The sequence below is a fragment of the Dipodomys ordii genome, unplaced genomic scaffold (genome assembly GCF_000151885.1).
Source record: "Dipodomys ordii isolate 6190 unplaced genomic scaffold, Dord_2.0 Scaffold86, whole genome shotgun sequence".
NCBI classification, from domain to species: Eukaryota; Metazoa; Chordata; class Mammalia; order Rodentia; family Heteromyidae; genus Dipodomys; species Dipodomys ordii.
Window position 1 is genome coordinate 5,790,154 of NW_012267302.1, and position 26,700 is coordinate 5,816,853.

At 46.1% G+C, this 26,700-nt stretch overlaps 1 protein-coding gene across 1 annotated transcript in view; it reads right to left on the reverse strand.

Annotated features, from left to right (window-relative positions):
- Positions 1 to 26,694, reverse strand: part of Kcnma1 (potassium channel, calcium activated large conductance subfamily M alpha, member 1) — a 697,588-nt gene extending 670,894 nt beyond the window's left edge. The window contains exon 1 of the mRNA XM_013025679.1: positions 26,572 to 26,694. Coding sequence (XP_012881133.1) covers positions 26,572 to 26,694 — 123 coding nt within the window. The remainder of the gene's footprint in view (positions 1 to 26,571) is intronic.
- Positions 26,695 to 26,700: the final 6 nt, after the last annotated feature.

Here is a 26,700-nt window from a genome sequence, read left to right on the forward strand (position 1 = left end):
CCCCCCTGCACCGACGTTGTAAAGCTCGTTTTGGACATGACAACTTGTACTTCTCATTATTGCAACAGGTCCACCTGTATGTCCAGCACTTCTTAATACCTCATTATTCTCCCCCATCTGGTCTCTTCCCTCCCCCCGACAAGTCATGTTTCCCACTTTTTAAAATTACATGTATACCTTAAGTTTTCTGGCTTTATCTGTCTCCTATTCTCTTTCTGGTTCATCTACCTCCTCCATCTCACCCCTTCCCCCACATTCAAGCTTTGGGAAACAGTATTAAGGGGTATTAACCCCTAACCCTAAACCTAACCCTAACCCTTTAGCCCTAACCCTTAACCCCTAACCCTAACCCTAGCCCTAACCCCTAACCCTAAACCCTAACCCTAAATTATTAAGGTTAATCGAAATTTTTAAATAGAATTATCAGAGAAATTCACTCAGTGGTATAGCAGTTGCCTAGCATGCACAAAGCCCTAGGCTCAATCCCTAGCACCTTTACCTGGTCTGCTCCCCTGCCCCACCAAAAAAACAGAGCTATCATATGATCAAGCAATCTCACTACTGCATATTTATCTAAAGGAAGTAAACCAATAGTTCAAAATACACCTGTATTCATATATGGGAAAGAAACTACATGTATGTCCATAGGACATATGCTATAATGTGAAATATTATATTATTATTATATGGATGGAATAGTATTCAACATAATTAAAAACAAATTTTATTCTACAGCCTAAAAAGAAGCAAATCTTGTCATTCAGGACCACATGTATGAAGTTGGGGGACAAAGTTGAGTGAAGTAAACCAGGCACAGAACAAGAAAGACATAATCTCACATGACAAGTGGTTGAAAAGCCCAAAGCAAAGCAGGAGAAGGGCAGTTACCAGGGGACAGGAAATGTTGGTCAAAAGTACAAACTTTCAGAGATCGGCTGACACAATAGCTACAGTTAGTAACAATGTATATTTTTTATATTTTTCAACTTTGGTAAGAAGGGTTTTAAGGATTGCTAGGGACAAGAAATGTTGATCAAAAAATACAAAATTTCACAGAATTAAACACAGAAACTACAGTTCATAACAATGTATCATATTCTTCAACTTTGCTAAGAAGGGTTTTGAGTGTTCTCACAACAAGAAAGGTATGTGATGTAATACATGTTAATTAAAGCTCCATGCATACGTACTTTGAAACAGCATGTTCTACATGATAAAAATAGACAGTTTTTATTTTTATCAATTTAAAAAACTTTAAACCAATTTTATATAAAAAATTAAAGCAAGACTGAGAATGTGGCTTAGTGGTAAAGTGCTTGCCTAGCACACATGGAGCCCTGGGTTCTATTCCCCAGTACCACATAAACAGAAAAAGCCAGCAGAGGCACTGTGGCTCAAGTGGTAGAGTACCAGCCTTGAGCAAAAGAAGCTCAGGGACAGTGTCCAAGTTCAAGCCCCAGGACTGGCATAAATAAATAAATAATTATTAAAGCAACATCATGTTCTCATCTGAACTAAACAATAGCTTCTCAAATTTGCCAAGATAAGCACCATTTGTAAGAAAGCATAAAAGTGTCTGAATAACCAAATTTCTCTTTTAAAAGCACAGCTCTTCCAGACCCTCATCCTGAATCAGGGACACAGGAAGATAGGACTTCTGTTTCAAAACCAGACTCAGATAAAATCCCCAGAGCTCCAGAACCTCTGGGGATGAAACTCCCCATTTAGTCAGCAGAGGCAGCAGGGAGAAGATAGGGCCTGGGAGGCCAGTTAGGGAAAGCAGAAAGGGGAAGGCCAGTCACTCACCTGCCCTAGCACACAAGGGCCATGCTCTACCCAAACAGTGCCCCTACACCTCCACCAGGCCGCTCTCTCAGCTCCCTCCCACTGGTTTCTGTTACCTCCTGGCCCCACTGTTCCACACTCTGGCCACTTCCTCACCCTTTCTGAGAGCATGTGGCAGACAAAGGACAATGAGCCCAGTGGCAAGCCTTGCTCCCATAAACCTCGAAGGGAAAGTGTCTATTTCATGTGCAGGGGTGAAAGACCCAGCTCACTCCATCTGGGTCCTGGGCACCCACTGCTAAACTTTTAATCAAGGCCTACCCTCTTCCCATCTCACTTCCCTCTTGCCAAGTGAAGCAAGAATGTGATACATAAAACAATATTTCTCCAGAAGCCAGGGGGAGGTAAGGAGCCTCAAAGCCAGAGAGAGCAAAATGCAAAGCATGTAAAAAGAAAGAAAGACGCACAAATACTCATTGTGCTTTTCCTTCCAAGGAAGCAAGCTTAGAGGCCTTCATTTAAACAGTGAAAGGTAGGATGGGGCACAGTGGCTTGCAGCCAGTAAGTGAAGCAAGAAAGCCCACCAACGCATCTGGGCCAACTGATTTTGGGTAACAAGGAAGGCGGTCTTCCAGGAAGCAGCCACGGCTGCAGGCTGACTAATGTGAGCACAGAGGGGTTAATTCCTGATCGGATTCCACAGTTCACCTCTACATTATTTCCCCTTGTGCAGTAAAAGCTAAAAATTGCCCCACCCTCCCACAGGCTGTTTTCCTTCCCCCTCACAGGGCCCCTGCCTCCTCCATCCAAGTTGCCACAGTTTGGTTCCACAAAGTCCAAGGAGGAAGTTGGCTCCTCTCCCCATGGCTGGTGGCTGACCTGACAGAGGCCTCTTCATAAGGAGCATGAAAGAGGGAGGTGGGTGGGGAAGAAAAGAACAGATCTGTCATTTTACCAAACCCAGGTGAGAGCTTGTCTGCCAGAGGGGACTGCTGTCCAACACTTACACCAAGAGACCATACAAAATGTCCTTTCTTCTAGGGAAGTCGGGCATGAGATGCTTCTAGAACGTGGTGCCAAGCCACTGGTAAACAGGAGAGGAGAGCTTTGCATGTCCAACTACCCTAGGTCACCCATGCCCTGCATGGCCTAGGCATCTCATCTTCTTGGAGACTGGGATCTGGGGAAAGTCTGAAAGGCTCCACTTTGGCTTCTAGAAATAAAACCGCCAAGCTCAAGAAGCCACAGACGAGGAGATGTGGTGCCCCATGTAGAAACTTAAGTGATGTTCAATACTAGTGCATTTACTAGCAAGTTTGCTGAGCTCCAGTCTCCTTCTTCTTTCCAATGTCTGCCAGGCACTCCCTGAGTATCACAACATGCTTGGCCTGGGATGTGGAGACCAAGAAAGAAGACTCATGACCCGTCTCCGCAGCCCGCAGTCCAGAGTATGCAGGATCCTGCAGGAGCCAGTTAGGAATTTACAATCTAGCTACTGAGGACTGAGCAGGGAAAGCAGTGTGGACTTCTTGAAGGAGAGGGGCTCATCTTCTTCCTTTCTCCACCATGCCTGCTCTAAAGCAGACTCCAAACAGAGCTTAAATATAACTACTTCTGATAAATGCATCTAGATATACCGTGGCCATGGTGGCCATTGCTCTCTGAGTAGTTCTCAGGTGCAGGGTAGAGTTCTGTGGTCTTCCTCCTGCAACTTAGGGAAACTAAGGTTTGGGAAGGGCAAGCAATTGCCCACCCCAGTGGACAATATCCAAAATCACCCATATCATCAGCAGGGGAGACAAGGGCTGATCCAAAGTCCTTATGCCCACAATCCATGCTCTTCCTACCTCACTACATTCCATCCATTCCTCACTTAGCCTCCTCTTCATCTCAAGATCCCCACAGGAACAGTATAGTGACTGACACGCTTGGAATCTTTCTCATTGACAGATCTGGGAATGGGACAAAACATAGATGAGCACAATACTTGCTCATTGAACTCTGATAACAGGAAGAAGTTTGGGGTTGCTCAGAACATATAATCCCCAACAAAAGACAAAGTTTGGGGACAAATAATAGATGTTATGCAAACCTTAGAACAGGTGCCCAGCTTGCTTTGGTGTATCAGAAAACAGAGAGAGGGGGGGGGAGAGAGATTCCCAGGTAGGGTCTACAGCCACCTAAGGAACAGGATACTAGACAAACAGGCTAAGCCTTCCTGGCCTGCATGGCACCTCTGCTCCCACCTCTCTGTGGAGCCTCAGGATGCACAGATGAGGCCACCAGACCCTTCCTTTCTATCCCCTAGACTCAAAGCCTCCAAAGAGTTCAACCTGATGGGAGAAAAACCTTCTGAGTCTTTCCACAACTTCCACCCTGTCTTGCCCTTACTAGTGTCCATCTGACAAAGGCTGTGGACAGTGGGTAGTACAACACAGAACACTCAAGAACAGACTCATGATTCTTACAAAGATACAGGGTACTGTGGGAGCCACGGACCCTTGGAATCACTACCTGCAATCCTCATTTTGCAGATGGGAAAAACTGAACACACACATCCCTCCTCCCAGATTTAACTCATTTACCGTAAGTTCACTTGTACTCCAAAATTCTTCCTTCCCTCTACATTTCTCCCTTCCTCCTCCTTCCTAGGGTGGTATCAGAAAAAGATGCAGGATGAATAGGAAGGGAACATTTTTGGCTCATTTTTCTTGCACTCTAAGCTCTGCCTCCATCTTTAGTGCTGGCCTCAGCTACCAAGGTCCCTCTAGCAGCTTCTCTTCTTCACCTTGGTGCCACCAAGGCCATGGTTACTGAGAGAGGAGAAAGATCTAAAACAACAGCCAACTGAGTCCCAGCAGGTATCATTTGCTGAACACTTACAAGGTGCTAAATGCACACTCACCAAGCCCTCACCAAAACTCTAGGTATTTTTAGAATTCACAGTTACCCGTGAAGAAAGTGAGCTGAAGTTTTAAATACCTTGTCCAAAGCCCCTAAGCAAGGCTGGAGCTGGGATTCAAAGCTGCCTTTGTCCAATTCCAGCATCAGCTATGAAGTTCACAAGTGTGGATTTAAGAGACTCAAGTTAACATTCAAAATGAATGCTGCCTCTTTGTGTTTTCAGGGGGGCGGGGGAGGGGAAGCACACACTAATTCCAATGCTGTCAAAACTCTAGAACTTTTCTTTGGAAATCATCAAACACAGAGCTCACTGACAAAGCACCCCAAACCTTCTGATTAAGTACTTAAAACATTACACATTTGAAGGACCAGAAATACCCACATGGGCTTCCACTCCTGTTCATTCATTGACTCGTTCATTCATTCATTACAATCACCAGCAAACTACCTCAGACAACATTGTAAAAAATCAAATCAAATTTCAAACACTGAGGAGAGGACGCCCCAGAGAACGTCGAAAGACCACATCAACACTACCAAAACCATCCCTCACTTTTCAAGAAAGGATGTAACCTACTCCCTCTTTCTGTCCTGTAGTCAGACTGCTGGGTACTGCTCCGTGTTGCTAAGGAAACAGAGATGAGCGCATGCAGGCCCCTGTCTGCCAGGAGCCCTCAGTGTGGGGACAGCATGTCAGGTAACCTTGGAAATTCCCAGCTCCACATATGAAAGGAGAAATTTCATGAGAAATGAAAAGCACATAATCCTAGGCTTCAGGAATGCCCTCATTCCAACAAGGGCAACAGGTGTGTACTCCAACCTAGGTGGTTCACAGCAGACAATGGTAACCAAACAAACACTTAGAAGGTTCCTGGCAAGCTACAATAGTAACCAACACTTGTCATGGGTCAGAGGCTTGTCTGAGCTTTTAACATTCATTATCTTCCCAACAACTCCATGCGGGGGGAATCTATGTTCAACCCTGCTTCTCAGGTGAGTCAACTGAAACAGAACTAAGTCAGGCAGTTCATCCAAGGTCTGTAAGTCAGCAAGAAGCAGGACGATGATTTAAGGCCAGCAGACTGGCTCCAAGAGGGCAGGCCCCTGATGGCCACGCTGAACTCACTACAATGAGGGATGATACTCATTTGGACAGCTAATTTCTGGGCCACTGGGCTGTGGGAAAGCAACCTTATTGCTCAGTGATTACTCACCTTCGATCCCGTTTGTCTCTGAGTGAACTCTTGAACCCACTCGGCCCCAACACAGAATCTTAACCTGGTAGAAGGGACTATTATGAAATGCCATTTCCACGGGTCCAGCACATCACCATGGGATCAAGACAAGAGATGTAGGAATTCCTGTCCTCCATCCCCCTTTGTGTTCTTTGTGTTCCAGGTGAAGGGCCACTTGAGGTCATAGTCAAAGCCAGAGATCACTGAGTGGCAGATGACACATTCAAACCTCACAGGGCAGGAGGCATCCCATCCTGACAACAGTCAGTCTGCCTTTGTTCTCTCGGGAACATGCAGAGAAGAGGTAGCCAAGTCTCAGGATCCTTTTGTTCTGAAACTATTTAAGATGCAGACATTGGTGGCTCACACCTGCTGCAATCCTAGCTACAGAGGAAGCTGAGATCGGAGGATCCCAGTTCGAAGTCATCACAGATAGAAAAGTCTATGAGACACTTATCTCCAACTAAGCAGTAAAATTCTAGACATGGAGTTGTGGCTCAAGTGGTAGAGTATCATTCTCAAGTGATAAAGATAAGGGATATACCCAGGCCCTAAACACACACAAAACAGAAGCAGAGCCGATTCCAAATGGAAGGTAGAGATAAGACTAAAAGTGGAGGGAATCCCAGTATAGCAACAGCGAGTTTGAATTAACAGGCTGGTACCAGAAAACACTAGGCTCTGATGCCAGCTCTGCCCCTTGGTAATGATGCCTTCTAGGCAAGACACAGCCATGGCAAGCAAACCTTAGTCCTTGTTCATCTATAAAATGGGCCTAACAATATCTACCATGTGGACCAACTGAAAGGATTAAGGGGAACGAAACAAAGTGCTTATCACTATATCTGACACCTAGAAGATACCACACATCCAGTTGCACTAATGGTCATCGTAGTGATTATAACAAAGCCCTCTGGATGGCAAAGCCTGGACTCCTTCAGCAGCCTAGGTGTTCCCCAAACTCACTGGAGCCTCATCTTAATGCACTACCACCCTTCCCAGGACCCTTACAGGCAGGGATACCATGTGACTGAGTCACGGCCAATGAAATATAATGGACAAATGTAATATGGATAGACTTGGTCCCCCAATAAACTGCTCATTCACCTACAGACAGAAGAAGATCCAGCAGAAACTTTCAGAGACCCTTGGGAGATTTCAGATCTGGAGGTGTAAGGAACCAGGGTCCCTGAATGATTGTGCAGAACAAGGCCCTACCCCAGCCCCAAATACATACCACTCATGGTACTTGGTGCACACTTCTTTTGTGTTAACTCATTGACATGTTGGGTTTGCCTGCTACAGCAGCTGATCCAGACTGACTAACACATCACTAATCAAGCGTTACGGTAGATTCTCAAGTATCTGCTGGTTCACAATCACCATTATCGGGGCATACTGCAGACCAGATACCATGAGATAAATGAGTGGCTGTGGCCTGCCAGGTATGGCAAGACAAACAAAGAGTCAAGAAAAGCTATGAGAAGACTGCTGGACTAAAACAAAAATCAGGACAGCCTAAAAGACACATTGTGCTCATAGCAGGCCATGGGTTTTCCAGGAAGCCAGTGTGGCACAGAGAGAGGGTGTGGTCTTTTAAGGCCAGAGTCCACATCTACCTGTGATCTGCCCAGGAAGGTGGCTGGACTTCTCCTCATCAGTTCCCACGTCTGCAATATGCAGATAACAAGATCTCCACCCTTGTGGTGCTATCTTGAAATCAGTTCCCAGAGAATTGACAATCACTGCAAATAAGGACTTTTCGTCCCTAGAGATCAAGTGGGGGGGGGGGGGCAGATTTACCAGGAGATCACTGCATAAAGAGGAATCAAGTAAGTGTAAGAGGGTAGGGAAGACAATAAAAGAAAATTCCAGTACAGTGGACAGCCACTGTATAAAGCAATGTGTTTAAGGAACTGACAGCCGTACAATGTGGCTAGGTATGGAAAATTGGGGAAGAGAGCTTAGAGAAATGAGGAAGGTAAGAGCTGGGCCTTGTGGAAGGTTTCCACCCAACAGTGTTTGTTCCAGTCATCTACTGCTATGTAACGAATCATCCTAATACATGGTAGCTTGGAATATTTAATTTTTAGATGGTTTATTATTTTTTTAAGTCAGGAACTCAGAAAGGGTTGGTTCATCTCTGATTTTTATCAGTGGGGGGGGGGATTAGATGATTGCTTCCAAGATGGTGTTTTCACATATGTCTTGTGCCTTGGTGCTCCTTGGAAAGTCTCTCTCTTCCTCCTTCTCTCTTTCTCTTCTTCCCCCCCTCCTCCTTTCCCTTCTTCTCTCCCCTCTCTATTTTTCTCCCTCTCTCCCTCTCCCTCTCCCATCCTTGCTAAATGGCATCTCTTTCTTCAGCATCTTTTGTGCACCATGGCACCCACAGCCTGTTTGTCTCAGGGTAGTCAAACTACTTAGATGGCCACTAGCTTCCCCCAAAGCAAACACTGCAAGAGACCACAGGGAAGGCTCAAGGTTTCTTTCTACTCAGCCTCAGAAGTTATGCAGAGTCCCTTCCACCCCACTGTATTGAAAAACAAGTCGCAGAGCCAGCCCTGACTCAAGGGGGACTGCTCAGAACATGAATATCAGTTGTGGTTCACTGAAGGCCCTCTGTGAGGTCCAGTAGCCACAGGGTCATTAATCAACTGACAGTCATTGACCACCCTCTAGGACCACCTGTCAGAACCAGGCCAAAACAGAAAATACCACCAGCTCTATTCCCAAGGAGGCTTCAGCAGAGGAGGCAGGAGGTCTGCCCAGGAAACATGAGTGTGGAATCAGCCAGGGTGGAGAGAAAAAGAGGCTGACTTGGGTGGATGGGAGGTGGGGGAGGGGAGGATAAAGAAGACCCTCCTCCCCCAGGGAGGTAGCATTGCCAGCAAGGTAAGCTAAGCCATCTGAGGGATGGGGGTGAAAGAAGAGAAGGCATAGACCACCCCATCCTCTGCATCTGACCTTCCTGAGCCCTGCCAAGCAATCTCTAGGTCTCCCAGCAACAAAGATGTCAGTTTTAAGCTTGAGGCCCTCTGCAGTCACAGGCAACAGCTCCAGAACGAAGGCAGCTCCTTGTGGTGCCAGGTGATTGCCACGTCCACAAGCCTATCCAACACCCCAGTGCTTGGGAGAGTGAACAGTGAACAGAGTACAGAGTTTCCCCTGGCTTGGCCTCCTCACCCAGCACAGCACAGAAAGGCCAGTTATGCAACCAGCCCTGCTCACAGCCAGGCAAGGGCCTGGCTACCCAGCCTGGTAATGGGACTACCATGGCACAGACAAGGCAAACCTGGCCTCTGCAGCCACTTTCCATACCGGCACAGTTTGCTATGCTGACAAACACCTGGGGACAGCAGGGATCGGGGGAGGAGCTAAAAATAGCATTGCTGGCAGTAGCCAGAACTCTTCTCTAAGTCCTCAGGGTCCTGTTGTTCACCATCCATGGGCCACAGGGACACATCTGACTGGTGCCTGGGCATGCAGCCTCCACAGAGGCCTGTGCTTAGAACAAGCGTGGGCTGGGGAGACCACATATGTCCTGTCAGGTATGCACAAGGTCCAGAAGTCACCGGAAAAGCCTGTTGAGAAGAGGGGCTTTCAGGGCAGGCTGGAGCTGCCCTCATGTGTACATAGTTCCAATGGATACTCTCTGGCCAATCCTTTACCTGTCAGTTCTACTTCCCTGGAATTCCAAGCTCTGAATCCCAAGTTTGTGGTGTTTCTCTTATTCATTTTGACAGTAACAATTATGGTATATACACACTGGTTTTGTAATTTCACCACTTATACAAAAGCTATCTAGATGCCCAGAAAAACACACACACACACACACACACACACACACACACACACACACACACAGAGAGAGAGGCTGTGCACAATTTCAGAGGTTCTTGTTACCACGTGAATGGCATCCCTGAAATCATTCAACATGGCTGCTGGTACAACTGCCAGGGAGGAAATCCTGCCTTATATGACCCCATAACCCCAGGAGGATCATCATGATAACAAAGATTTGCTCAGTGATCAAGTTGTCTCCTTCTTCAAAATATTCCACACATGGGGTTTGCCAGGTTTGCCATGATGCTAAAAGATCCAGAAGGAGATCTATACTGAGATATGGCAATGTGTGTCCAGGGCATGGGCATGAGCAGAGCAGAGAGAATGAGTCTTTCTAAGGCAATGGAAAAGCTCAACCATTGTGCAAGTCCCACCAAGCACGCAGACTATGCCGTTGGTCCCACCAACATTCAGGGCACTTAATTATAACAGGGAACTGAGATGAACTTATTTGTCTTTCATAGGATTTCCATTTTTGTGGTAAGACAGGTTCAGAGTCTGAGAGGGAAACAGGTAATTCCGGAGAACAATGAAGTATCATTGCATGCCAGGGTGCCCTGGGTCATATTTCAATGAAAAACCATGGCTATGGGTGCCCAACTCTTCTGCAACTCCATGTTCTACTGCATGTGTGCATGCGCATGCATACATATGTACATGCACACACATGTGTACATATGCACAGACTTGGTGTTGACTATGTATGTGCACTTGTGGGCACACACATACAATCTCTCATCTTTAAAAATATGCTTGAATTCTGCATCCTGATCCTAATATATTCCATGCATGTATTAATATTAAAAATGGCATTTTCTCCAAAACTTCAAAAGAGACTGATAGGACTTTAAAATTTTATTCTGTACCTGTACATACCCTCCCAACTCAGGGGTGTGTTACACATGCCATAGCACATAAAATACAACAATTTATTACACAATGTGAATCTCACAGCAGCCGTGGAGGGGTATGGTAAGCAATCTGCACAACTACATACTGAGCACCTGCCTATAGGGTGGTAGAGAGAAGGTAGGCATCTCGTTTTCCAGCAAGAAAAACAATGACTCAAATGGTTTAAGAGAACTAAATAATGCTTGGTCCATTTCTATCCAGGCAGTTGCGACTTCTCTGAACTTGTCCAGGGACCTCACATCCTATCTAGAAATGATAGTTGGTGTGTCCACACTAATGTCTCTTTTCAGTCCTGTCTATGTCACCTCAGCAAATAGCAGGATGAGCTGAGCAGAGCCAACATACCAGGGGTGCTTGAGCACCACTGCCCATTGGCCTAGAGTCAAACCTGACTCTGCCCTGCATCAGAGGAGGACCCTGGCAAAGTAGTGAACCTATTCCTGCTTCCACTCCCTAAATCCTCACAAAGGAGACCTAAGAGGGGAGAGGAAAATGGTTTGAGGGAATATTCAAGAATCAGATGCTCAAGAATGTACCCTAGCTGGGCACTGGCTGAGTAGGTAGGTAATCCTACCTACTCAGTAGGCAGAGAGCTGAGGATTACTCAAAGCCAGCCCAGGCAGGAAAGTATGTGAGACTCTTATCTCCAATTAACCATCAGAAAACCAGAAGTGGTGGCTGGGAAGGTGGCTCAGTGGTAGAGCACATGCCTGAGGCCCTGGGTTCAATTCCTCAGCACCACATAAGCAAAAAGAAAAAAGCCGGAAGTGGCACTTTGGCTCAAGTGGTAGAGCGCTAGCCTTGAGCTGAAGAGCTGAGGGACAGTGCCCAGGCCCAGAGTTCAGGGCCCACGACCAGACCCAAAAAAATTTTTTTAATAAATAAATAAATAAAAGGAAAACCAGATGTGGTGCTGTGGCTCAAAGTGGTAGAGCACTAGCCTTGAATAGAAGAACTCAGTGACCACTCCCAGTCCCTGAGTTCAAGTCCCATAACCAACCTGAAAAAAAAATGTGCTCTAAAGTAAGCAACAGACTGGATGCATCAGAGAGCTGAGAATTTTGTTCTAAATGAATTACTTGTGGGCTGAGGAGACCAGTGGTAGAGTGTTTGCCTAGCATGGTATACACAAGTCTAGTACAAAAAAGGAAAAAGAAAAAAAGAAAAATCTGGGTGAAAGTGGCTCACACCTGTAATCCTAGGTACAGAGGAGGCCATGGGCTGAGGATCACAATTCAATTCAAAGGCAGCCTGCTGGGTAGGAAAGTCTGCGAGCCTCTTATTATCTCCAAGTAACCACACCAAAGAGCCAGAAGTGGAGCTGCGGCTCCAGTGGCAGAGTGCCAGCCTTGAGCCAAAAAACAAAAAAAAAAAAGCAAAACAAAATCTAAGAGACAGCACCCAGGTCCCAAGTTCAACCCCAATACAAACACACACAAAAAAAATCACCTTAATGAATTCTTTCTGAGGTAGGGAAGTAAAGAGGATTCAGTGAACTGACATTGGTGGGACATCACATATGCTGGTCTCTGTTTCCACCATTAAAATTGTTTTACCACCCTGCGTGGCATTTAAATAACAGCATGCGTGGAGATAGTGGCTTTGGTTTCATTGCAGTCTGTGTGCATAAAGCACAAATAGAAACCTTCGTGATTTTATTAGTTTCCATGCAGCTCGGGAGAGATTTGCATGATAACACTTCAGCTGCCAACTGAAAAGATCAATTAAAAATACCGTGCTTGCACTGTGTATCACCAGAAAATAAACAGGTTCCCAGAGTTTTAAAAGTCTCTGTCATAGCTGGCTCTGGCCCAGAAGTCATCAGGGCCTGTAGTTGCAATTGCTACTGTCTAAATGTGTACTTTATTTGGGAAAAGAAACATTCTTAACAATGTTCAATAGGAAAGGTACTCATTACATTACTCATGTAACTGTAACCCCTCTGTACAGCATTTTTACAATAAAAAAATTTTTTTTAATTATTGATGGGTGTTTGCACCTCCTAATAAGGAGTAAACCTATATGGAAGAATCTGGGTTTTTGTTTCTGTGGTGAGGCTGTTTTGTGTCCCACATAATCACCAACACACATAACTAATACCCAAAAGCCATTTGGTACTCTGTGGATCTGTGTTAACATCATTTATCTGTGACAAGTTAAAATTTAATGCGTGGCCCTGGTAACATAATCAAATGGATATTATGTAACCTGAGAGAGTTATTCCAGTAAGTTCTGGTAGGCTGGCTGCTTACAGTTGGGGTAGGTTATTACAGAGTACTGAGTGTTTGGGGATCCCTCTTGCATAGTCGCTCCTGGCTGGGGTGGCAGTGGTAACAAGATCCCTGTTCTAGGCAGCTGTATTGCTCCATGGTCCAGGCCTGAGATGAAGAGCCTGGTGCCCAGGCTGCCTTTGGGGATGAGTTAAGGGAGAGCATCAAAGTAACATGATTTGCACAGCCTGCTCTTTAATCAGATGTTGTTTTTGATGCCCAACCTCAACCAAGACAGTCTATCATTGTAGCCTATTTATAGTCTATAATCTAAGAAGTCTTTAACTTTTCCCCCCACAGAGAAAATTAAAATAAAACCATGGTAGTGGTGTGGCTATGTCTTTAGAAATAAGAGCAAAGTCACACACACACACACACACACACACACACACACACACACACACACACACACACAATCTATCTCTGAGACTCTCTTTTTTTAATATTTCCAATGGAGCCATGAACTAAGAGGGCAATTCCTTTATGTTTTTGTTTATTTGTGTGATGTGTGTGTGTGTGTGTGTGTGTGTGTGTGTGTGTGTGTTCAAGTCCCTACACTCTTGGCTTTTCTGTTCCAGGCTGGTGCTCTACCACTTGAGTCACATCTCTATTCCTGGCTTTTTGGGGACTAACGGGAGATAAGAGTCTCTCAGATTTGTCTGCCCAAGCTGGCTTCAAACTGTGATCCTCAGATCTCAGCCTCCTGAGAAGGAAGGATTATAGGCATGAACCACTAGAACTTGGATGCAATTCTTAAATATCAAAGTAAATCTTGAAGGTTTGAGGACATGTCGATCAAAGTCCATTCTTACAATTTAGAGTAGAACAAAAACTGTTCCTTGGGTCACTGCCTTTAATCACTGAATCTTTGGTTCTTCAATTATAACAATGCTGAGCTGGAAATCTGATTTAATAAGTGTTTTTTAACTGAAATCCTAAAATCAAACAACATTTCACGTATGAGGCTGAGAGACAATGAGACTTTGCAGCTATTCCTCCATCATAAGTCAGAATCAAAAGTTCACAGTACTTTATCTTCACTGTAAGAGCAGACTCAGGTAGAGTGTGGTTCAGTGGCAGAGCACATGCCTGGCATGCGCAAGGTCCTGGGTTCCATCTCCAACACCACAAAAAGTCATTAATAAGAACAGATGCAAATAACAGAAAATGGCTATTGCATTACATTCTCTGCTATCAGTGATCTATCCTCCCGAACAATACCAGGCTGGTGCCCCTCAAGGGTCTGTGATCGAGTCCCAGGCAGGGGAGGGAATGCCCCAGAGACAATGGTGGGTCACCTCCAGGAAGGGAGATTTAAATGGACGTGTGTGTGTGTGTGTGTGTGTGTGTGTGTGTGTGTGTGTGTGTGTGTGTGTGTCCTGGTACTAGGGCTTGAACTCAGGCCCTGGGTTGTGCTCCAGGCTGGTGATACTCTATCATTTGAGCAACAACTACACTTCTGGATTTTTTTTGGTAGTTAGTTGGAGGTAAAGTCTCATGGACTTGACTGCCTAAACTAGCTTTGAACTGAGATACTCAGATCTCAGATTGCAGCCTCCTAAATAGCTAAGATTGCAGGTGTGAGCCCCGAGCACCCAAATATAATTCAATTTCTAATTAAGAAAAAAACAAACACGCCATCCTTGTGTCCATGCATCTGCACCATTTTTCATTCTCCACAGCAGAGCACAGATTCTAATTTATCTGTATCCTTACCAACATTCGTGACTTGCTGGTTTTTTATAGTAGCTATCCTAACAGGTGTGAAAGCGTCCTACATTTTCTACAATGAATATACAGTGCACTGAAGATTAAGGACAAAAATGTTAAACACTGAAGTCGAAAAATAAATCTTATGGGGAAAATAGGTTGCAAATGAACATAAGAAATGGATTTCTTTTTTTAAGACCGAGACAAACTGTTGAGTTCTCTTGTGGATTCAGCTACAGACATCACTCCTACACTCTTTAAGAATCTGTCACTTGATGGGCTGTGGCTACCACAATACACTGGAGAAGTGGCCATAATTCAAGGGCCCCTAAGGTTGCCCCTCCAAGCACAGCAAATGTCCCAGATGCACAGAGGAAGAAACAATGTCCAACGCTGCTGCAGCTAAAGCTAGTCACAGAAGTCCCCAGCAGCTGGATACACCTGGTTTTCTAAATCTTTCCTCTAAGGCTTGAGACCCTTACCTTGCAATTCTTATTAGCACCACTAGACATCTATTGGACCCCCTTTCTAAAGCCAATTAAAGGAAAAGCAAAGTCAATACAGCAACTTCCCCCCAAAGAAAAGAGAGTTGCCCCTGCTCTTCTACAACAATCACACAAAGATGATCCACACAAAGCTGGTGAGTCCCATATCAGAACCACATGGACACACACACACACACACACACAGGCCTCACGTTACCAGTTAAGTCACACAGAACTTCTCCTTTGAAAGCTAAAATGTTCCCAACGTGTATAAAGGTCTTTGTACATCGCTTTATTCCATGGAGGTGAAGTCACTTGACATGACTTATTCATCCAGAAAAAAAGGGAAAGAAAGCAAGTACCAGTGGGTTATACCTATAATCCTAGTTACTCAGGAGGTTGAGACCTGAGAATCATGGTTGGAAGCCAGCCCAGATAGGCAAATCCAAAAGAACCTGATCTCCAATTAACCAGCAGTTAGCCAGAAGTGGAGTGTTACTCATGTGGTAGAACATCAACCTTGAGTGAAAAAGTTAAGGGAAAGGTACCCAGGCCCTGAGTTCAAGCCCCAGTACCAGCACAAAATAAAAGGAAAAAGGCAAAGAAAAGATAGAAGGAAGAAAAGAAGAAAGGAATGAAGGAAGGAGGGAGAGAGGGAAGAATGATAAACAAAATCTATCCAATTATATGTATCCATCACCAGCTCCCTAGAGTTCCATTGTCCTTGGGGTGACAATCTCCCTCCATCCCCTTCCCCCACCTTCTACTTTTATAGGTTCTCATTTCTCTCTTCAGCAGATTATGGGAGAACAGCAGCCGCAGCAGCAGTACCCAGAAGCCTAAGAGGAAAAGAGATCAGAATCTAGGGAGAAGCACACCTTTAGTTCTAAAGAGCAGCTCCATTCTGACACCCAGAAAGCAGAGTGTTTGCTTCTTAGCAAATAATCCACATCCTACATCTGATAATATGGACCCCTAAACCATCCCTGCCCCTTGACCAAGCCCAGGGATAACCTGCAAAGAAGCCACATCTCAGAAATTCAGGTCATGGGCCATTGAGAAAGAGGTAACATTAAGGCCAGGCATCAGTGGCTCACGCCTGTAATCGTAGCTACTCAGGAGGCTAAGATTTGAGGATCGTGGTTCAAAGCCAGCCCCGGCAGGAAACTACGTGAGACTCTTATCTTCAATAAACCACTAGAAAACCGGAAGTGGCGCTGTAGCTCAAGTGGTAGGGCACTCTTCTGGAGCTGAAGAGCTGAGGGACAGCGCCCAGGCTCAGAGTTCAAGCCCCATGACCAAAAAAAAAAAAAAAAGAGGTGACATTAAGCCATAGAGAAAATGGAAAACCGCTATCCACAGCTTCAAAGAAGCGTGAACAGATCTCGGAGGGAAAATGTCAAGAAACCACAGCCACATTGGGCCATCTTCAAAACGTGGAGGAAAGGGGCAAAGGAGCCTGGCTGTCTCAGAGAATGGGGATTCAGAGAAACTATCAGGGGAAAGCTGCAGTCCATCCAGTGTCTCAACAACGTTGCCACAGCTAAACGCCACCTAGCTCTGTACCTTCCTGCGCAAGGATTTAAGAATATGAAACCCGTCATCCACCAAGACATGTTCTGTATGTCCCAGAGAAGACCAGGAGCAATGGAAAGAAAAGGAAGATCTAAGTTCATGCTAAGGAGGGTTTATTTTCAACCAAATGGTGGTCTCTGGAGATTGTGAACATGCAGGCCTCCCTGAGGATGGAGTAGAACTCCCAGCACTAGGGAGGAAGAAAGACCAAAGGAACCAAAGTCTCCCCCAACCAATGAGTATATTAAATGGCACAAGCCTCTGAAGCTCCTACATCAAGTTCCTATTTGTAGCCCACTAACATGAAACTTCAAGCCCTCAACCTTCAAGGCCTTTCTCCATTTCCAACCCTACCTTGCCCCCAAGTACAGTCCCCTAGACAAGGAAAGATAGTACAACCAAGTCTGCTAGACACAAGGAAGCAAGAACAAGGCACAAAACAAGATTACTCAAGTCACTCTCAACCTGAAATCCCCATATTGGCATCCCAGTATCCCAGTCGATAATCTCCCAATGCTTTGCCAAGATGCAGATCCATCATGACCGAACTAAACCCAGACAGAGTATCACTGGAAATCTTGCTTTAGAAAAACTCTGCGGGTGACACTGATCCAGATGCACTGTACTCATAAACTGACATGTTGAAAACTCTTTGTACAATTACCTTAAAATAATAATAATAAAGCTCCTTTCAAAGACATTATGGTGGGCTGGGAATGTGGCTTAGTGGTAGAGTGCTTGCCTACCATGCATGAAACCCTGGGTTTGATTTCTTACTACTACATAAACAAAAAGAAATAAAAGAAATTAAAAAAAATTTAAAGACATTATTGTCTCAGAAATCAAATCCATGCTGTACTTCAAGTGACCAATCTAATTAGGAGGGGGGGCAGGGTGAGGGGGTGGAGGGGGGGGCCAGGGTCCTGCTATACAGCTCAGGCCAGCCTCAAAGTCAGCACTCTCCTGCCTCCGCCTCCTGAGTGCTGGGAATTCAGATGAGCACCACCATGTCCAGCTTTAAAATTCTAGTTTCCCCTGGGGAAAAAAATCCTCCCTTCCATGCAAAAGAAAACTCCCATAATGGGGAGTTATATAGTGCTTCCTTCAGTTACCTCCTCTCCAAATAGAAATGATCCTCCACACCGTGCTAGAAACAAAAATGAAATGGCACCACTTCCAACAGAGTCCTCAAGAATGAAAACAAGAAAGCAGGAAGCAAAGGAGAAAAATCTCAGTGATAGAGGGAAAGGAAGAAGGAGGGGGTAGAGGCTTTCTTGCTACTCTGTTTGAAATGTTCAGAATAAATCAGATGGAAGTTCCCAAGAAAACCAGACTTGAAAGCCAATGAAACAGCACAAAGAAAGAAAAGAGGGTTCAGTTATGCACACCTGTAATCCCAGCACTCAGGAAGCTGACACAGGAGGATATCAAGAGTTTGAGACTTGCGTGGAAAACATAGCAAAACTTTGTCTCAACAGAAAAAAAAAACACTAAGCAAAAATTAAATATAGGAAGCAGAGGAAGGGGCTATGACTCAGTAGTAGAGCAGTCACTTAGTGTGCATGAACTCTCGGGTTCCCTCCCAGCATTGTAAAAACACAAACACACAAAGAATAGAAAGTAAATGAGATGTTTTAAATAATTTCATCTTTGGCCATGTAGAAAAACATTCGTCATGCAGGTAATGAGATCGTACAGGAAGATGGTTCCCAGGCTCAGTTTGACGACGTTAAATATATCCATTCTGGCCCAGGAGTGCCAATTACATTTCCAAATTGGCAATTACACATAATATCCCAAAGACAATTACCAAATAATGCCAAACACAAAGCAAATTCCATCTTAAAGCAGTCATTGTTTCAAAACTGACCTTCCGCCTCCTGCCTAACTCAGCAGCATCACCAATAGCTGATGCACATGAACTAAACCCCTGGCGTCTACTGGTCAGGGGAGTCCAAGGAGACAAGATTTATTAAGACCCAGGAATCACTCAAACAGCATTCTGTCACCAGACCAAGCCCATCTAGTTTGCCCAGAGCCTCCAACAAATGTCCCAGAGAATGCAGTATTTGTATCTTACCACAGTCTCATCCAGCCTTCACCAGGTGCTGGTGGCTCACATCTGTAATCCTAACTACTCAGGAGGCTGGATTCTGAGGATTACAGTTCAAAGTCAGCCCACGCGGGGAAATCTGTGAGTTTTAGTTCCACTTAACCAGCACAAAGCTGGAAGTGGAGTTATGGCTCTAGAGGTCTAGCCTGTAGGGGGAAAGCTAAGTGTCTAGGCCCTGAGTTCAAGCCCCAGTATCACCACGAAGAAAATAAAAGAAAAAAGACAGAGGCACTTTTGAGTGTGTATGTGTGGGTATGGTGTGTACATGCGCATATGTGTTTATATATCTTGTGTATTCATGGTGTATGCGTGCAATGTGCATGTATGCATGAGTGTAGATACATGTGCTTGAGTAGGTGCATGTGCATGGGTGTGTTCGTGTGTGTGTGTGTGTGTGTGTGTGTGTGTGTGTGTGTGTTTCTATTCAGATGACTCAATTCCTGTGCTCAGGGAGTTTTTATGCAACTCAGTGATCTCTGAGTGGTCATCCCATGAGGAGAGAACTGCGTTCATGTCTGCCCACTCTATAGAACCAAAGTCCAAAATCAAAATGAGCAGGTAGTCAAAATGGAGCTGTCATTAGTTTTTTCCTAGCACCTACCTCAGTTACTAGCACAAAATATGTACTTAGAAATCAATAAAAGTAAAAACCAAAAGCGCAGACGAGTGCCTATAAATCTCCACTAGTTGGGAGGCAGAAGTAGAAGGATCAAAGTTTGAAGCCAACTTGGACAAAGGAAGCACAAGACCCAATGTAAAAATAAATAAATAAATAAAACAAAACCTTACTAACTAAAAGCAAAAGGGCTGGAGCAAAAGTGCAGCAGCCAGTATGAGGCCTGACTTCAATCTGCAATATTAGAGGGCGGAAAAGGGCCTAACAAGAACCGAAAGACCAGAACCTGCTGTGGGCAGGTCCTTATGCTGAGCCCCTCCTCATTCTGGCTGCTGAAAGATGCTTAGGATCTAGGGTCTCCCCTTTGACAACTGTGCCAAAGAAAACGCACATCTAAAGGAGAAAGTCTGACGGCAGAAGCTGTGAACATCTTGCTGCAGCAAGTAAAGAAGCTCCTTCTGCTGTTGTGTGCTGGAATTCTTGAGAAGAATTCTCCTTTCTTGCAAAGAAGACATCACAGCCCAGGGTCCCGAGTCACCCCCACTCACTCTGCCATCAGGCTCCTTGGAAGCCAAACCTTGCATTCAGTAAGGCCCACCCAGATCCCTGTGGAAAATCGGACTGCCAGTTTGTCCTGTTGACTTCAAACATTCTGGAAGGTGTGACCACCAGCTGGTTTCCAGGAGTATCACCACCACACAGCACTGGCTATACCCCTAGCCTTTAATTTTGCAAGTTGGTGGTTTGGCTCAGTTGCCATTCTGGACTTCAAGAAGCCACACCCCTAGCAGTGTGACCAACTGGCAAGAGACAGAGCCCACACATTGATGGGCAACATAGAGACCACACCCTGTAAATTCTAGAATGCTGCACTGGCTGCCGCAAGCCAGGGATCCCTGAGAGAAGGCATCTGAAGAGTCAGCTTCACCCGTGGTGCCAAAGCAAATCAAAGAGGCCAGAACAGCTCCCTCACCCTGGCTGGCCAGCACAGCTAAGCTCTCGTTCCTGTCCCTTCTTGCCGTTGCAGAGCTGGGACTTTCCGAATTTCACTGCATGAGTGTCTTCAGGGATGGGCAGTCTGAGGATGGCTGAGGAATGAGCCAGATCCTTGACACTTCATGTGCTTTCTACGGTACCAGCATCATCTGGGTCCTGCCAGAAATGCGGAGTTTCAGGCTCTAGCCCAGACCTTGTGAATGAGACTCTGCCTTCCAACAGCCACCCAGGTGTGTGCATTTTTAAGGCTGAAGAAGCACTTTAGATGCTTTCTCCAACCCCAGCCTTGGGGAGGAGATCTGGTAGCATTGCTAGATATTTGGGGGGGGGGTTCTATGCAGAATGCTGGGATGTCCTACCGTTGAGGGGGGCCCAAGTCTCCTTTTCTGTGTGCCCAGGACCAAGGATCCACTCACTTGTGAAATATTCTAAGGAGACAGTGCTGATACATTCCTGCTGAGCACAGACATGGAATTTTGGAGGTCCTATGGGAAGCCAGGCCTTGCCTAAGTCCTAGAGATGTCTCCATGAGGTGCTGTGTTCTCCCCACAGCCCCCAGGCTCTGGTGTCACAGCACAAATGTGGCCATTTTCCCCAGAACCACAGAGGCATCCCTTCAGGGGCTCCGCGGTTCTGACATCCAGGGAAGGTGGTGCTGGCTCCTGTGGTTCACAGATTAGCACGGCCACTGCCACTGTGAGCCACAACGCCCCTGCTACCCACTTTGGGAAACAGGTCTTGGTATTACAATCCAGTGTCAACCTGACTGCTCTACCATTAGGTATGTGTGTGTGTGTGTGTGTGTGAGAGAGAGAGAGACAGACAGACACACACACACACACATACATACAAAGAAACGGAGAAGATAAAGATAAAGAGAGAAAGAGAGACAAAGACAGATACAATACAGAAACAGACAGAGATAAAGACTTAAAGAAAGCACACTAGGTTCCCAATGAATGCTCCTTTCCAGGGAAGAGATGACCCACCTGGCCTTGTCTGTAGAAATCCTTCTCCCACAGCCAAACAGTAGGACAGCTTTTCCTGCCTCCTAATGCATGTTTGGCCAATTCCCTTGGCACCTGGAAGCAAAGCCAACCCAAGGCTTGCAAAAGGAAGCCCAGGTCCCAGTGCCCTCGTGGGAAATGCGCTACTGCAGGGTTAATGAGAGTACCTGTCCCAAAGGGCTCCACACTATTACAATTCCCAACCTAAAATGAGAACACGGAGGCCCAAAGCTTTGAGGCCCTTGTCCAAGGTCACTGGCTGGTTCCTGGGCACTACACAGTAGACTTGACACCAGGGCAAGGCTATGCAAAGGGAGGGCAGTTCAACCAGTTTCCCCACTGGCACAACTTCTCCAAGCTTCTCATGTGATCCTTCTAGGGGACAGCTCAGCCATGCCCATATGGTAGATTTTGCTCAAGGTAACTTCAAGGACAAGTGCATTCTTGACCATATTTTGGCAAATCCTGCTCAGGGACTGTCCCAGCAATGCTGGTCTAGGTTCATGAGACTGCCACATCATTTTGGGGTACAGATCTGAGACCTCAGACCATGGGAGAATGAATAGGGAATCCATCCCTCTACAAGGGCATGCCATTCGATAGCCACAGCCACGAGCCAAATGACAGAGTCATGCAAGCTCTAAGACCCCATACCATCAATACCGACCCACCACCAACAGCAACAGCAACAACACATCCAGCATTCTAGGAGGTCCTCATCCACAGAGCCTGCCTATCTGTCCCAATCCTCTCATACTACAATAGTCAAATAAAGCAGGAGTCCAAACTTAGTCTGACAGGACAGGTTGTTTGAGTTATGGTTTCTAGAGGCACCTTTTGGCTAAAAAGGGGGAAAAATGTGATTTGTTCTAAGTCTATGCCCTTCAGGGACCCACAGGTCAATGGACCGGAGAGAATAAGCTCCACAAATGGGGAAGCTAAGATAGCTCCCACTTTCAAGAGCCTACTAAGTGCTAGATGTTTGCTGGGGGTGAGCTTCATGCAATGAATTATTGAGGTGTTGATAGGTTGAATTATTATATATTACATAGTGAGTTACTCTATATTCTATATTGAATTATTGACACATCCAACAATGCTACTCTTTAGAAGAATCCTAGGAAGAACCATCATTGTGTGTACCTGACAGATGAAGAAACAAAAACTTTTTTTTTTTACCTGATCATCAGCCAAAGAGGCCCTGGCAATGAGTCTGAGATCCACCATTTACCTTGGGTCTGTTGATTACCATCTGCCAAGTACTAAAGGGTGCAGTTCCAGCAAGAAAACCAGCCATGAGAGGTGCAAGGGCAAACAAGGGCAGGTCATCCATGACAAGGACCTAAGAACTTCTCCTGGGTCACCTCAAGTGACCCAACCGCAATGAAGTACGTGAAGGTCATGGCTACAGTGCATCGCCAGGACCGGATGAGAGGAGGCACTGGAGCTAATCTGGAATCAAGAGTTCCAAGGCACTGAAGGTACAGCCCTGATTGAATGTGCCAGGCCAGACCCTGGGTAATTACCCAATCATAATAGGATCTGATATTTATATTAGTCATGAGCCTGACAGAGAAAATGTGTTGCTTTCTCAGACACAGCCATGGAAACAACACCTCAATAATTCATTGCACGCAGACCATCCTTGAGTAAGCCCAAGATCCTACAAAGAACCACAGCCCAAATTGACAATAGCAGTGGGTCTACATCCAGCCACACAGACTCCCCCCTCACCTCCCTACAAACCACAGTTTCAACAAGAGGGCAGCCTCAGTTTCCCCAGACATTTAAAAAGACATGTAGAGAGAAGGAGACCCTGTATAGAACAGAACAGAAGAAAGAAATGGTTCATACCCAAGTGAGCTCAGACTAGGTTCCTAAAAGGACTGCAAGGAACTAGGAGACATGCTAAAAGAAGCTTTACCCATGGTCCCTTGCTCCTTCTACTTTGCTGTGTGGAAGCCAGGAAGGGACAAACTCAGAGATTTTACCCCTCCTATTGCACACACAGGGAAAGAGAGACCAGAGAGGTCAAATGACTTCTTCAAAGTCATGGCCTTACCCAGGATATACAGCATGCCATGATATACAGCATCTCCCTGTTTACTAGAGTTGAACACTTCAAAATGTCAGGGGCAACAGTACAGAGAGCTCTTGACAAAATCTAACAGTGAAAATAACAACCACAACAACAATAATGTGAAAAAAGGACAAAAAAACAACAACAACAACAACAAAAAGGCCAGAATGCCCAAGTTTCCAACAGGGGGAAATGTGGCAGGTTTTCTTTTATTTCCTAAAAATGACCACATTCCAGTCTTTTAACATACTAAAGTCGTGAGCTATGCTCTGTTCAGAGGCCAAAGGTACCAGTGACAGGGGCCACATGATGCTTATACCCTGTCTTGGGTTTCTCTGATCAAAAACAAAGGTTTAGACCAAGGCCAAATGTGTCAGAGAATTTCACTAGAGCTCTCTGCTGAAACTTCACTAACTGGGAATCTCAGATATTGAAACCACCCAAGATTCCAGCTCCTCCTCAAACTCCCTCAGGCCTCCACAAAGATGCCTGAAGACCAGCAGGACTCTGAAAAGTCAGCTGAGGTCTGCTTGGGAAGACTAAAATAATTGCTCTAAACTTGAGCCAAACGCTCTCTTCTCCACCAAGTCTCAAAAAAACCATCAAATACTCAGAAAGCAAAAAGAACAAAGGACAAAAAAAAGAAAAACTTATTGCAAAAAGGATATAAACCTCAGGGGTAAAAAGAAAAGCTTATAAAAGCTCTGACTGACCATTATTGGATAGAGTGAGCTAATTACACATGGTTTAATTAAGCAAATCAAAGGGCAAGTCAAGAGATGCTGGGCTGCTTTAAAAATGGACTCATAATATCAAAAATAACTTGGTCTCATTCTACATTGGCCACATATCTTTTCAATCAACCACAATCACCTCCTATCCCAGGTTGATTCCTTCTAGAAACTGCTAGCTATGTCCACTCAGCTGGCCTTGAAACTACAAAAGACAGCCAAATATGTACAGATTGTTTTTCCTAATGATCTTTGCCAAAAAAAAAATTCTCTATTACCTTAAGAAAACTGACAAAAGCTCTGCTTGGTCATCATTTAGGAAAGAGTGGCTCTGCATGAACTATCTATGAGTGTTTTGTACCCTGCAGTCACAATAAGTAACCCCGAGTACACGACATGAAGCTACATTTGAATCCCAGGATTCCAAACCCACATCTTATTTTGACTCGCGGAAAAGAAAATAAGTTCATTGTGATCAAAACTGCCCACTTTTTAACAAACCAGGAGACTGCTTTTTTTTTCCTTGTAAGTGCATACATATCACTCTGTCTAGAAATATTTTAGACACACATGACGCTGAGCGGTGTTTCCCCTGAGGACAGTTGGTGAATCTCAGTAAAAAGGGAGAAAATCCCAGAGCTGGAGCTTGTGAAGAAGGAGAGAAGAGGATCTGGGTAAAGAAGACTCTAAGTGAGCCATGGCAAGGGCAGCTGATGGGTGCCTAGGGCATTGCCTACTCTTGGGGCTTCTCAAGGAGGTGCCAGGTCTTCTTCCCTGACAAAGAAGGGAATCTCCAACATGGAATATAGCTGGTGAGCCCACACGGTGAGAAGAATATGGATTTTTTTCTCCCTTTTTCCAACACATCAGTGTTTTCCAAAACAAAAATGCGCTGCCACAAAACACAGCTGAGCTCCAGCACCTAACAAGATGTATAATTAATGACCAGGGAGAAAGGGCTTCAGTTCACCCATGGGGGTTTTACAGCCAGCCTCCCCCACACACACACCTACACCTCCCAACACACACACAGCTACAAGTTGCTGTGCCCCGACAAGTTAGAAGGGTCCTGGGATTAACTTTACTGGGAAAGCTGTGAACATTCAGGGACTGAGATGTCTATCGTGCAACACTTCCCTGTGTATCATACCCTCTTCCCCAAAAGCTGGATGCTCTTATCTTTGATGGAAATTTCAGGGAGCTGTAGCAGCTCAGTGCTTCTTTCTTCCAGGTCTATTAATATTAATAATATTATTATTACTATTATTCTGCAGTTTTCAATCAAATACCGTCCCTGTCCCCTATCTCCAGTCAGTGGTAGGTGACTGGCAGGGACAACTCTAGGGAAAGGCCACAGTCCAGGAAGTTAGCCTACCAACCATACATTTAAGGCGGCTGCTGCTGCTGCTGCTGCGCTGGTGGGCGTCTGCGCTAGGATAGCTTAAAGGAACGTCCAGCTGCGGCCTCCGCGGACTCAGGCAGCCAGCACTCCAGCTCCAGCCCCGGGCTGCTGGTGGTTATTTCCGGGGACTCAAAACGGATGGCCAAAGGGGCCACCGAAGAAGTTGGGGTGTGTAAGAGGGAGAGCGAGAGTGATGTACAAGAAAAATCTAAGAGATGGAGTGGAAGGTGACATCAGATTTGCGACCTCGCGACGTTCCTGAAGTAGCAAGCCCCAAATGGGTTCCCTACAATTCTGGGATGTAGCTCTTCAACTTTTTCTTGCCTTCCAACCCCCCCCCCACACACACACCTCCACAGCACCCCACTTTCTCCCCCGGGATTCCCTAGTGCAAACGAGTGTGTGTGTGTGTGTTTCTCCCTGGCCCAAGGACCTTTCTTTCGGACCCCCACAAGCTCAAACCTCCCCAACGGGCTCCTAAAGGACCGCTGGGCAGCCCCTCGCCCACCGCCGAGGAGCCGAGCCGAGCCGCGGCAGGTGAGCGGTCCGCCCGCGGCACGCACCCAGCGGGGCCCCTCACTTCCTCCATCCCCGCGGGGCTGGCGTTCCTCAACCCCGCACCGTGGCACCCCAGAGGGGCGCGTCTCCCATCCAGGTCCCGGCCGCAGTCGCCAACTACCCTACCATAAACAAGGGAACCGAGATAGCACGGGGTGTCCGGGTGTCCGCGTCCCGGGGCGCACCGGCGGGGGTGGGGTGGGGGACCCCACACGGCCCGCTGCCCCCCATCCGAGGACGCAGGCAGCTCGGAGGGCAGGGAAGAGAAGGGAGCGCGGGCAGGGGTGCGGGCGGCGCGGGGAGGTGGGCTGCGGGGGGCGGCGGGGCGGGCGCAGGGCGCGCGCGTTACCTTGGTCTTGCCCCCGCAGTGGCAGCACACGGTCCACAGGTACTTGAGCGTCCGCCAGAGCAAGATGATGAAGAGGCCCCCGAAGAAAGTCACCATGGAGGAGGCCAGGAAAGCCCACCACATGCGCTG